Source organism: Xenopus tropicalis, chromosome 3 (genome assembly GCF_000004195.4).
Source record: "Xenopus tropicalis strain Nigerian chromosome 3, UCB_Xtro_10.0, whole genome shotgun sequence".
In the NCBI taxonomy this organism is placed as follows: Eukaryota; Metazoa; Chordata; class Amphibia; order Anura; family Pipidae; genus Xenopus; species Xenopus tropicalis.
Window position 1 is genome coordinate 130,059,619 of NC_030679.2, and position 14,293 is coordinate 130,073,911.

The 14,293-nt window shown below is 42.0% G+C and overlaps 1 protein-coding gene across 8 annotated transcripts in view; it reads right to left on the minus strand.

The window, feature by feature from the left end:
- Nucleotides 1–3,064: 3,064 nt before the first annotated feature.
- Nucleotides 3,065–14,293, minus strand: part of pebp4 (phosphatidylethanolamine binding protein 4) — a 39,019-nt gene continuing 27,790 nt past the window's right edge. For all 8 annotated transcript variants that reach the window (XM_002932705.1, XM_004912531.3, XM_004912528.3 and 5 more), the window contains 3 exons: nt 6,616–6,664; nt 6,371–6,484; nt 3,065–3,368 (listed from right to left, as the gene is read on the minus strand). In XM_002932705.1, coding sequence (XP_002932751.1) covers nt 3,277–3,368; nt 6,371–6,484; nt 6,616–6,664 — 255 coding nt within the window. In that variant the 3' untranslated portion in view covers nt 3,065–3,276. The remainder of the gene's footprint in view (nt 3,369–6,370; nt 6,485–6,615; nt 6,665–14,293) is intronic.

Here is a 14,293-nt window from a genome sequence, read left to right on the forward strand (position 1 = left end):
CTTGAACAATCAGAATATCCAAGGCTATTGTGATACTGATATCTACAGTATTAGTGGTTGTGTTTATAGTTTGTGTATGTGAGTGTCTTTTTTCAACCCTATGTAACTATGTAACTATGTTCAGAGACCCAACAAGAGAAACAAATCTAATCCCATACCAGCATTTCTGATTTTAATAATTAGAACATTTAATGCCACATTAAGGCATGGAGCCTGGACATTCTTGACTGCAACTGTCTGTACCAGGGATCTTCTCTGGTTTGGACTCCTGCTCATGAGAGTTGAGAAACTCGCCTCAGGCAGCGCCCAGCAAGTTACCTGTCGCAAAACAGGTAGGCATGGGGGGAGCAAAGGCGGCACCAACTTGGCCGCCTTAGGTGGCTATGACCCCTGAGGTGATGCTGCTCCTGAGTACAGATGTCCTAAGCCAGTGATTCCCAACATGTTGGTCACCAACCCCATGGATTTTTTTGCCACCCACAGTAATTTGCTGCCTGAGGCGAGTTTCTCAATTTCTCATGGAAGCAGTGGCCTCAAAGCAGATGGTTATTTTTTAATCTCTGGCTTGGAGGCAAGTTTTGGAAGCACAGAGACACAGTTTTACTATAAACAGAGCCTCCTGTAGGCTGTCAGTCAACATAGGGGTTACCAAATAGCCAATGACAGCTCATATTTGGCACCCCCGGAACTTTTTTTTAATGCTTGTGTTGCTCCCCAACTCTTTTTACATTTGAAAGTGGCTCGTGGGTAAAAATAGTTGGGGTCCCCTGTCCTAAGCTAATGTGTCTCCAGGGACACGAGTCAGTCATCTGAGGCTGGAGGAGTCTGTAGCAACAAAGTGCTCAGGCCGAAAGTACTGATATTGGCAGATAGTACTGGCTAATTAGAGCTGGCTAAAAAGTGATTTTACTGTTTTCTATAGTGCATATAAATGAGCATTGCCCATACAGAACAATTTACATTTGAAATAATACAGAAAGCTGTGTGTAATGCTATAGATTGTTGTACAGTGTGTTATGTGTGGTGCAGTTAGCAGTTAAAGGGCACCAGTAATGTGTATGAATGTGTCCCAACATAGCTGCTCACACCCACAGCTCCATCCTGTTGCGCCTGGCATAGCCCTTGTTACCCTCATCCAAACTACAGCCTGTATTAGCCTGTATTATCATTTTGCTTGGATAGGTGCCTTTTGATGGTCCCTACGTTTTTGTATAGTGAAAAATAAAGAGCAATTAATGACTTTAAAGGGGTTGTAAATAACATTTTGCATAATGAGAGCTAATTAAATTCTAAGCAACTATCCAATATGCACCAACTACACATTTTTAATTATTTTCAAGTTGTAGTTAGTGTAATTGCTATGGAAAGCAGTCTTTGGCTGTCCTTTGCTATTATCTGCACTGCAGGTTCTGACTACATGTCCCATTACAGCAGGGAGCTGGGCCCTCAGCCAAGACTCCATTCCTCTTGCACACTGCTGCCATGCAGGTTTCAAGGAAATATTTGGTGTAGATTATTGCCAAACTGCTTCTGCGGGAAAGTGTCACCCTGCTTTCTCTTATTAAATACCTATTAACCCACCTCCACATGTATTGGAGATACTATCTATCCTTTTGTGTGATACAGTTTGAATGGAAGTTTCAGCGAGAGTACTCACCACCCCACTGGAACAACTCACACCCACTGCCCACGTGCTGTCGCCTGATTGTTCAGGGTACATTTCTCTTTGCAAATCTGTAACTGATACCTGGCCCAGCCCTACACACACCTGTTCTGCTGGTTTCTTCTCCAAATCAGCACTGCCAGCCAGCCTTACACTCAAGCCAACAACTCAAGGATATTAAAGTAAAAGCAGTTTTACCACCTTTTTAGCCTGAAGGCTAATTGGTTGGACACTGGTCAGTATTTGCGGTGGTAAGTCTCGGTGATCTCAGATCTTTATAGGCTGAGTGCTCCAGAGAGTTCTTCTACTTTATACCTCAGTAAAAACCATTTGTGGCAAAAATTTGGCTGTACTGAGCCTCCAGGTTGTTTAACAAGGCAGACAAAACAACCTACAGTATTTTTTTGGGGGGGGGGGTAAACCCACTAGATAGGGTTGGTTCCATAACACCTTAAATGATCTTAGTTGTATCCAAGTATAAAATAATAGCAAACATTTTTAGTAATGAAATAAACCCTTTGTGTTGGCCAGAGTCTGGGATCTCTGGGTAACCTATACAACCCCAGGTGCTGAGCATTCTGGATAACAGGTCCCATACTGTCTTAACATCAGCTCCAAGACATCAGAATGAATAGACTGCAGAGATAAATGCATGAAGGCAAGCACAGCTGCAGATTATTGTAGTGCACATTAGGATCCCAGATCAGTTGTTTTAAACTGAATGTTATAGTCCAAGAAACTGCTGCACACTGTAGAACTTTGTAGTGACTTTATTAGCTCAATACAAGTAGACATCAGCAAGGCATTCTCTCTTTCCTTTCTGATGGCAGTTGTCTTGGACTATTTGTGCATGTACACCCACAGCAGGTTGGGTTCATATACTGCTTGGTACCTACTCCAAAAGGATTACCATAGGGGTAGAGCACTTTGCCACTGCATTAAACTGAATGTTATAACACCATAATACTCCCAAGGTCAGCCCTTGGCCCTTGCCAACAAGCCTCAATGAAAAAGAAATTACCCACAGACACATGGCCAGGCCCATAACCCACCTGGCCTATCTAGTGTAAATAAATCTAAAGCAACTGGTAATCATTGAAGACGTTTCACTACTCATCTGAGCAGCTTCTTCAGTTCAACCCAATTACCTGTAAGGTTTGCCTTCCGTTTATTGGCCGCGGAATAGTTAAAGGAAAACTATAGCATACTGAGTGGCCTATTAAAGAATCTTAGCAAACTGGAATACGTATCAGTAAAAATTGCATCTTTTCACTTGAGCCACCATTTAGTAATGAGCTGTGTGCTCCCTCAGAGTCAAGGCACTCAGCCTTGAATCTCCCAATAATAAACATGAATGTGGGGACGCAGAGTATGATTAGTTGACTCATGGCAGCAGAAGAATATTGTTTAAGCAAATGTTTTTTACTCATGTAATATATAAACACTCAGGTCTATAACCTAGTATTTTACATTTCATTACATTACATACTTTACTAATATCCCTTTATATAGTATTGCCAAAAAATCATATTGGACTGACATAACTGGCATGCCTAAAATACAATAAGTGTACAGCATCAAGGGAAGGGCAGCAAGCTTGGATGTGGTGCATTCTACTGAATAGGATTCATAGCCAGGAACTGGGTGGTGGCCACGGGCTCCCCTAGCTTGTTGCGCTGAACAAAGGCTTTTAAATCCCAGGTGCCTGAAAGAGAATGGCAAAGGAAATTATGAGATGCACATGTTATACGACTGGAAAGAGAAAACAGTAATAAGCTGAGATGGTGATGGCTATAATAATAATAGTAATAATATCAATAAGCCAACAGGAGGGTAAGAGATAATGATAGGGAGAGGAGACTGAGAGGGCAAATCTGGAGTAAAACTGGTTATTAATATTATTATTATTATTATTAAAGAGCAGTCAGTGTAGGACCAGAGAAGAGGACAAACAGAACAAAACCAATAAGGAGAACAACAAAAAGCGGGCTTGGGGGAATATATTGAGGAGAAGAGATAGATGTGCCATGGATGCGTCTCTTATATACTTATGTACTTCACTTTGTGTGCACTTTAGTGTCCTGGACTTGGACCTGGCTAATTGATAATTGGCCCCCCTGTCCTGATGGGCCCTCGGCAAAGCTCCTTTTGCCCCTGGTGGTCCCTGGCCAGAGGGGCTGCTGTAAGATGCCATAGAAAGTCACTATTTATTGGGCTGGTGGGGCTGTTTGGGCCTCTGGGTACTTAATGCCAGGGCCTATTTTGTGTCCCAGTCCAGGCCTGGGCATAGCAGTAGTATTAATGTTAGTCGCTACAGTAACAAGGTGCAAGCGCTTGCGCATGGAGGGAGCCACTTAATAATTACTGGATTTTGGGATTTTTTTCCCGATTCAGATTTTCTACGCTAAAAGTGGGTAAAAAAAAAAAAAGGGAATTTTCAGAGATTTACTATGTGACAATACTGCGACAATTCCAAATCACCGTCTAAAACATGTCGAGTTCATGTAGAAGCCAATGGCAGATGTCTCTTCCCTTCTATGAAAGATCTTTCTTTGTTTCAAAACTTTAGACGTTTTCGGATTTTGGCACTGTTTTTTGAGTGACAGTTTTCAAAAAGTTTGGAGTTTTACCAAGATATTTTGATAAATGTCAGACATTTGTTGAAATGAGTTTATTTGAATTTTTTAAAATGAAAAAAAAAAAATAAAAAAATGAGAAAAGTTAGAGTTTTAGTAAATCTGCCCCTTAGATAATGGGGCAGATTTAACACATAAAAAACCCAATGTCAAAAAATTTGAAACCTCTAAAGTTTCAGGGAAGGGAAGGAGCATCTGCCATTGACTTCTACATGATCTTCAGCGACTTTTAGCGCTAAAAATAGGGGAAAAAAAATCTGAAAGTTAGTAAATGGCCCCCTATGTGTCATACTGACTGGCAGACAGAGCCATACTGCAAAACCCTCATCATTTTAGTGATAAAGAAATATATATATTTATCCTGGCACTGATATATCGTAATTAATGATCAGGCGAGCATTGAAAGAAATAATAATATCGCCATTCATTAAAATACACAAAGACAAGGGAGGACAGACAGACGGCAATGGCAGGCAGAAGGAGTTAATTCCCCAGCAGATCTACCCAGACACAATATGGTTTTGTCAGAAGGGCGAAATGCTATCCTGAAGGTTTCTAAAATTTGCTACCCAAGCAGTTCTGCGCAAGTTCAATTATCATCATGCCAGAGACCCCAAAAGATTAATGGGGCCGCAGATAGGTGGGTGGTAGCAATTAAAAAGGGAATTGTTTTGTCCCTTAAAAACGCTTTAGAAGCGGCTAATACAATTGTCCTGAATGCACTTCTTTTTCAGTACAGGCAACAGTACAATATGGAACCGTCCTCCTGTTGTAACTTTTCTGTTATTGTACTGAGCCATTCAGATTGAAAATTGTCAGCCCTTGACTTGCCGCTGCATTGGGGAGGTTCTGCAGCAGTCACAGGTTTATTGTACAGGAGTTTTTCAACTGTGGGCTAAAGCAGTTTGGGGGAACTTGAAGGAAATATTTTAGGAGGTACCAGCAGTACCGCTCCTGTGTGGCTAGCATGCATTTCACCCTTGACCAGGATATTGCTACCTGCCTAACAATTGGATCTTTATATGGACTACATCTGTTTCCCTGGTTCTTTGGCCCTCAGCAGTCTAAACCTTTTGGTTGCCTGAAGGGAATTTGATATTTGTAGATGTATAAGGTACAGCAGAATGTCTGAGCCAATGGTATTGATTAACACCGACCTAAAAATTTCTTCTTTTCCAACCAGATCAGATAAAAAAAATTGAGCTTAGCCAATGTTCTGAAGCCAGACCTTTACCAGTGCAGTAAAGCAATTAAGCCCAGGCATGGGGAGCATTATTCATATTTTCAATCTTTAATGATCCAGGGATCAAAGTATCTGCTGCAAAGCTCCTGGCTCATTACCAGATGGGCACCGAGCATGGGGCTCGGCTTTCAGCACCATACCCCAGTGTTGTGGTCCCTTTTTTTTTCTACTTTCATCATCATCAACATCATCATCATCATCATCATCATCATCCTCATCATCATCTTACCAACTTTGCTTGGGAAACTTTACTTATCTATACCCTGAAAAGGGAGAATCTAGCACTGCTACATTATAGAGTCTTCCTGTGCACTAATTAGAAATCACTATGCAGAGCTGCTTTGCGCCTATGACTTTTCTTACCAATCACTATTCTACTGGGAGTCCATTCATAATGATGGTGGTTATCCAGATCCATTTCTACCAGTATTCTACTATGTGGGCTCCCTAACAATTATAACACATATAAGTCAGTGTTCCATTGATGAAGGAATCATTTGGTGACAGTTTGTACCCATCCCTATCCTATGCCAGCTTTGAGACAGTTCTATGTCTCTTGATGTTCTGATAGTGAGTCCTGCATAGAAAAAGGTTCAACAGAAATCCTTTGACTCTGAAGGTATTGTACTTGTCGCTTTAGAAGCCCTGTCACTGATAGGACTTAACCTATAACTGTTCTTACACAGTAACCATCTCCCTTTGACAGTTCTGTACCTATTACTATTTCATAAAAGCCACAGGTACTCACAACGTCATTTAGCGGACATGCAGAACCATGTTACTTTATAAGAAACTTAATCAGAATAGCAGGACATTTGGATAACATACTTCTGCGAATTTCCTCAGGGAGAAAGTATAGAATAACCCAAAGAGGCTGCTCATAGAGGTAGAATTGGTATCGATGGTAGCCGGTCCCGGGAGGTGGACTTGGCCGACGATAGGCTGAGTGAAGAAAAATGACAGTGAGCCTTAAATGAAACATACGGAAGGAACAGAGGTAGCAAAGCACTGGAAATATCTTGCAAAAATAATATCATCAGGATTCTTTGGGACTGGGCATTTCCACTTCTTACCTGATATATCATTTCCAGTTAAATCTCTTCCAGAAAGAAGCTGCCATCCCTTAAAAAAAAGAGGGAGAGAGTGACTCAGAAAAGAAAAGAAATATTAAGATAATGAATGGTGAGAGACTGAGGTACATAGGAAGAGAAGGAGATTGCAAGCCTAGGGAGATAAAAAAAAATGATTTAATGAAAATGGCCATAAACATCCCCTCTATGAGAGCCCTGCCTACCTCACATTGCTGCTGCCAACTAGTCACAGACACACGGGGTCACTCTATCTTAAACTCAAAATGAAGCCTTTGGAAAATGTAGCAGTTCTGCTTCCAACTAACAGACTATCATTTGCAGCTACAGTATTGGTTGGTTCTATTTTTGGGAGGATTAGGCATAATCACTCAAATAAACTTCCCTAACCCAAATCTTAAGGCAGTCACATATTCACCCGCAATGCAATGTCATGTTTGAGTCAATGTATCTACATGTCAACATGTCTACAATAGCCTGGAACTTCCAATCCATCCGACCATAACTGCTTACTTTCCTCTTACTATACCACCCACTTGGCCACTGGTTCAGTGCAATCTGATTACATTTTCTGACAGGGCAAAGATGGCTGGAGTAACATATATTTATAGATATTTTGGCACTGGCACCAAATAAAAGCACTAGAATGTTGTTATTTAATCAGATATTGGGCCATTCTTCAGCTAGAAAAGTCTCCAGTTCTTTCAGGGATGATGGACAGTGAGTTGGAAATGTATTTTGTGCTCTACCTTCCAGAAGTTCAATGACCTGGTAATTGGGGAGCTATGAAGGTGTTGGTGTCCATGACACCAATCTTCACTTTGTTTAGTAATGTGTGTGAGACGTTATCTTATGCAGGCATATCCTATGTTGCATACACCACAACCAGTATGCACCAGTATGGACCATGTTGAAATTCTGGAATTCTGCTGCATTTTGGGTAAATACCACACTTTGCACTTGCATAAGAAATGAGAATTTTGGACAATCTAGCAAAATTAGAATTGTTTCTAATAACAAGTCCAATACCTACTTTTGTGTAGGTGGTGCATCCGGAGTGGTGACTCTGAGAAGAATGCTAAGGAAGAATTTGCTTTACAAATATACTCTCTTCTTCCTATTGCCTGGCATTGAAATACTGTATATGTTTAATCCATGCAAGATTGCCCTCCTTGCTGCTGCTGCAGACACGTATTTTGTACTGATATACTCCTAGTACTCCTACCAAGCCAGTTTGGCTTTAGGCAATAACGAGTCCACTCCCTACTGTTGTGTAGGTGGTGCATCCGGAGTGGGGACTCAGGTGTGGCAATAGCATGTAGAGAATGTGAGTGGGCAAGTAATGTGTTTCATCTGGTCAATACACTTGACTTCAGGATGGATGGTGAGGTCGGTTGCAGCCCTAAGTGGGGTAATAAGCACGTTTGTACAATTCAATCTCTTTTCAAGTTCTATTATTATATATTATTTAAGATAAATGCTGCAAGTAGCTAGGGCTTCTACTGAGGTCTTCTCCATAACACCTAACTCAATAACACCTTATGTTGACCACAGCTCCTGAATGTTGGACAAATAGCTAATTGTATTAGTTTCATTTCTTGCATGCATTCAACAAATTCAGTTGCTAATGAGAATGATACATTTCCATTTTGATGGAGTTTGTAGACAATGCATGAATCCTTATTTCGTTAACAGTTTGGGATAGTGGGATTGTGATTGTATTGTAGTGCACATAAAGGTGGTGACATATCCATGAACAAGGTCGGACAGTTTGGTCAGAAGCTGATTTACTCCCTAACCATGCCGCCAATTGATGGGGAAACCTAAAAGTCAGCCTATATATTTTAGCTTTGGTCCTGTGTCTAATCATCTGCACCATGCCAAATACATGGCAATTGCACTTTAGAGTATTATCATGCCTTGAGGCCTGCTTCACAATCTGAACTGCAATGAGCAAATACATATAAGTCTTAACTGTCCCTAATGTGTAGGGGTATTCCTGGTATTCACGACTTGGCCAACTAAAAACTACAGAAGAATGTCAATGTTTGTATCACCAGAAATCAATTCTTTTTGTCTTCTCTCACTCAATAAACTATTCAACAACTGATACATAGTAGGTTGCTGGTATAAAGTTAGTAGTCTGGATCCAGAGACTGATCAGTTTAGGAGGCCATACATGGGCAGATTTAATCTGCTGATTTGGGCCCTTCAGACTGATTTCCTTATTTACCCATGTATAGGGCCCTCCAATGGGCCTATCTAACATATATCTGGCTGAAAATCAACCAGATGTCCATTGGGCAGGTTTGATTTTCCCATCAGATCAAAAACTGCATTGGGTTGTTGATACAGTCCTCTCCCCGACGGCTTGTGTTTCTGTCATTGTAATTTGAGAAACATCCGCTCATTTGAGAACCTCACCAAACCAGTGGATCTCACAGTATATGACCAGCTTTAGAGTCAGTAAATATATTTCTCTCTCTTCTGTTGGAAACAGAGAACGCGTTCAGAGTTTTTTTTCCCCCTCTCTTTTGTTTTCCATGAACTAGAATCTAAGAAGGAATTATCTGAGTTTGATCTTGATGTGGAGTTGTCTATTCGACTTTAACATGATGCTGCCTGTGTACATATATATTATAGATCTCTGCCGCTAATCAATCATGGGGGCAACATACAGTCTAATGTACTTGTCAGTCACCACACACAATTATACAAAGAGAATCTGCACTACAGATTACTGGGAGATCACTGTAATGTTTCTGCAGCTTTCTGAGTGTATTTGGGGGGGACCAAATGATTGTTTTGAAAATTCAAAATCTCCAAAAGGAGTGCCCCTTCATATTCTGATATCCCCAACTAAATAATTCAGCCGTTGAGGTAAATAAACCAAATGTGTCTGTATATAATGGCTGCAGTGATTTCTGTCCACCTTTTATACTGTGATTGATTCACTCTGTATCTGACCCTTTCTTATGGATCTGATACCTGGTATGGTTGGTAAATCCAAGCCTGCTTGGGCAGGATAGGCAAAGGTAAGGAAGAAAGGTGGGCAAAAATCAAATATTAGGGAAATAAAGGTAAAAGTAAAAGATAATAGTCTGGTGCACCCTATGGGCAGGGAATTCCTGGCAATGGTACCATAGGTGGGTAGAGTTATGAAATATATATGAAATGTACACATGTTTCTGTGTGCCAGTATGTGTGCCTGTATTAGTTCTTCTGCATGTATATATGCTCAGAATAGGGAAATATATACAGATCACTAGCTGTCAATACATCCTACAATACATTCCGTAACTGTACTAAGCTTCACTGCGGTTGTGCAACAGATTTTGCTATGTGTGTGCTGGGTATGGTGTATTTTCATTTAGAAAAGCAGGAGGTAGGGCAGGTTTAATAAAGTAAAATCAGTACAGGGCAGGTTGTGCAACTGTGAGAGCTCGGCTGAACATGAACATCGTATAAATGAAATGCAGCAGAGTTTAGAATAGGGCTTTCTAGAATTATCTCTCTCTCAGCAGTATCAGTATCACTGGGGAATATATAAAAAGCAGGGTGCATTAAAGAGCCTTAAAGGTATTTCATGTAGTAAATTAGAATAAGCATAGTACATTGCAGCATTTGCTGAAAAGGGAGAATGACAACAAGCAGGACCAAACTCTGCAGTGGCCGCCTATGTAGCTCTAAATAGCCCCTCATAGAAGCTTAGAAAAGCTTCATTATAATACAGGTATGGGATCCGTTATCCAGAACTCCGAATTACAGAAAGCCTGTCTCCCATAGTCTCCATTTTAATCAAATAATTAAGAATTTTAAAATGTATTTCCTTTTTCTCTGTAATAATAAAACAGTGCCTTGTACCTGATCCCAGCTAAGGTATTATTAATCCTTATTGGAAGCAAAATAGTCCTATTGGGTTAAATTAATGTTTAAATAATTTCTCAGCAGACTTAAGTTATGGAGATCCAAATTACGGAAAGATCCCTTATCTGGAATACCCTTGGTCCTGAGCATTCTGGATAAGGGGTCCTATACCTGTAATATGTTCTAATAATAATGATCAGGCTTCATTGAGCTGCAGTAAGAGTACTCTTGAAAAAGTTACCTGTATTTTAGAGCACATTATAATGCGTAGGGTGTAATGATGTGCGGCTAGGGGAAAAACTCAACCTGAACCCAATCTTATCCTGTAAAACCTTAATTTGCACCCAACCTGAACCCAAAAAATGTTGCCATTGTAGGTCCCACACCCAACCAGTACCCATGTCTTTCTGATCTCTACACTACGTCTGTGCATGACTTAGATTTCAAGACAGGGAAACTTCGGGATCAGAGGAAGTGTGTTCTGCCCCAGTCTAACCCACATCCAACTGGAATGCATAATAGTTGCCCAAATTTTAACCCTAACCTGCCTGACCAGAGGGTTAACCTGTGGGTTCTACTGGTTGTGGGTCAACCCGCACATCACTAGTAGACTGCCCTGTTGACTCAACCTGCTACTGTAACCCTGGAGCGACCACCACATCCAGGCTCCTCTTATGGAACTCTGATGTGACAGATCCTGCTAGCCCACTCTTCCACGGAGCAGGAAAACCTGTGCCAGCACCAAGCCCCGGAACCTTCTGCAGCGGTACTTACAGGGAACCTATTTACTCCAGAGGAAGGGACTGGCAAGGTGCAGATCAGGAGAGCTATTAACAGACAGTAGTCAAAGGGGGTGATGTAACAAAAGGCACTAAGTTTGCCCAGGTACAGTAACCCATAGCTACCAATCAGCAGAAAGCATTTACTGGTCACCTGTTTGAAAGCAAACATCTTATTGGTTGCTATGGGTTACTGTACCTGTGCAAACTTAGTGCCTTTTATTACATAAGGAGGCAAAACTGGAGAAGCAAAGTAAAGCAGGGAACTTTGCAAAAAGTGAGAATTTTAACCTAAAAGGACAGCAAAAATGAGAAATGGGTGGCAAAAAAACACACAACATCATGAGAACATACACCGGCGCCATCAGGGGCACATCCTGACATTGTAACGTGCGCCGTAGTGTGATGATGTAGCACAAGAGCAACTGGGTTCTGGCACACTGATAGGTAGGAGAAAGTGCCGCTCTTCCACCTACAATCAGTACATACACCATTCATCAGAGCAGGTCGGCCAGCTGCTTTGGCGCTCAATGCAGAATGTAAGTGCTAGAAGCGTGTATAGGCGCAAGTACCTTATCTGAAGGGCATAATGCCTGCTTACTTATCCCCCTGTTTGACTACTTTGCACTTACAATTGCAATCATAAATGAGGCTTTTGGTTACCCAGAGTACTCTCTAAATATATTGTGATAGAGTAATAGAGGACTTATGTGTCCCAGTCCAGTAAAGTGAAGAACCAGTAAGCTCCAAGCTGCTGTACCATGACAACCCTTTTGCAGCTGTCACTGCACAAACCCCTTAATTCTAGGGTGCAGTTAGTTAGAAGTTAATTTGATGGTATTATTTGATGGTAAATCCTGAGGATCAGAGGGCATAACTAATATGCTGTGGGGCAAGTAATTGGTATGTATTCTCTGCTAATTAGGATACATATTAGTAAGGGACAGGCAACCTGTTGCCCTCCAGACTGTGCTGAGCAACAACTTCCCGCATCTCCTGATAACTTTCGGCTGTCAGCTCTGCGGGGCAAGGTGTATTTATAACAGTGAGCTGTTACAGGGAAACTCTTGCATTCTCCCACTCCTGGGCCACGTGTGAAAAGGAATCTCCCACTCAGACACGGAACGGCACAGAGAATCAGGGAGAAGACCAGGCGTGGGAGAGGTGGAGGGGGAGAGAGAAGGAAAGCCAGGGATGACGATTAGAGAAAGGCATATGCAATACTGATAGAAGTGAATGAGGGAAAAGTGGCAGATTAGAGAGTAAGAGGCTGCAAAGAGAGCACTGGGTGGTGGAAATGACTGGAAATGGAGGCAAGGAATTAAGTGAGAAAAAGGTGAGGATAAAGAAAGGTAAAATGAAGGAAGGCCTGGTACCACATTCATATGCACATAACAAGGGTGGCTCTGGCTCATATCCGCATTATCCCTCACTATCCCGTTTTCTTCCACATATTTTTGTCTCATCTGACAGTTTTCCCCCTCTTGATCTCCTCCCATTCTCCCTCAGTTTCTCTTCTGCTGTCTTTTCTCAGTATTTCTCTCTGCTTATCTCTCCCCCCCACCTCTCTTTCTAGGCTCTCCCCCTCTCGACATCTCTAAATGCAGTAGTTCCCTTGGTAACTGCAGTGGGTTTGGATTTTGGGATGAGTCAAAAGAAGGCAGTTCGCTTTCTTCCTCCACTTTAAGTTCTGACCATGTGGGACAGAGCAACATAACTTTCAGAGACAACAGTCTAAAAAAAAAATATATCCGCCCCCACCCCACTGATCCTAAATTCAACCCCCCCCACCAAAATATACATAATATCTTCCATTGTGCAGCAACCTAACTCTTAGTTGTCTAACTCATCTAATAAATCCATAAGTCTTGAGGATATGTGCACTACATTTAATCCTAGCTTATTTATATGGCCAATGGCATCATTTTGGCTGGATTGCCCACCTGGGTGACTTTGCCTAAAATACAAAGTCAAAAACACACAATAAAGCCAACCCCTGAGATCACTGAACAGCAATTCTTACTCAAAATTGCATCCATGCATCCATGCTTTTAGTAAGGCAAAATTTGGTGGGTAAGATGACTGAAATCACCTGTATTCCATTGCCCTATATATATGTGTGTTGGGCCAGCAAAGAAAAGCAAAAAGTTGTGCCAGGTGTACAAGACATCTGCAGGGGTATCCTCTACACACAGGGGTATCCTCTACACACAGGGCTATCCTCTACACACAGGGGTATCCTCTACACACAGGGGTATCCTCTATACACAGGGGTATCCTCTACACACAGGGGTATCCTCTACACACAGGGGTATCCTCTACACACAGGGGTATCCTCTACACACAGGGGTATCCTCTACACACAGGGGTATCCTATACACACAGGGGTATCCTATACACACAAGGGTATCCTCTACACACAGGGGTATCCTCTACACACAGGGGTATCCTATACACACAGGGGTATCCTATACACACAGGGGTATCCTCTACACACAGGGGTATCCTATACACACAGGGGTATCCTCTACACACAGGGGTATCCTCTACACACAGGGGTATCCTCTACACACGGGGGTATCCTCTACACACGGGGGTATCCTATACACACGGGGGTATCCTCTACACACGGGGGTATCCTCTACACACAGGGGTATCCTCTACACACAGGGGTATCCTCTACACACAGGGGTATCCTCTACACACAGGGGTATCCCCTTCACACAGGGGTATCCACTTCAAACAGGGGTATCCTCTACACACAGGGGTATCCTCTACAAACAGGGGTATCCTCTACACACAGGGGTATCCTCTACACACAGGGGTATCCTCTACACACAGGGGTATCCTCTACAAACAGGGGTATCCTCTACAAACAGGGGTATCCTCTACACACAGGGGTATCCTCTACACACAGTGGTATCCTCTACACACAGGGGTATCCTCTATACACAGGGGTATCCTCTACACACAGGGGTATCCTCTACACATGATGTGATGATCAGATTTTATCTGAC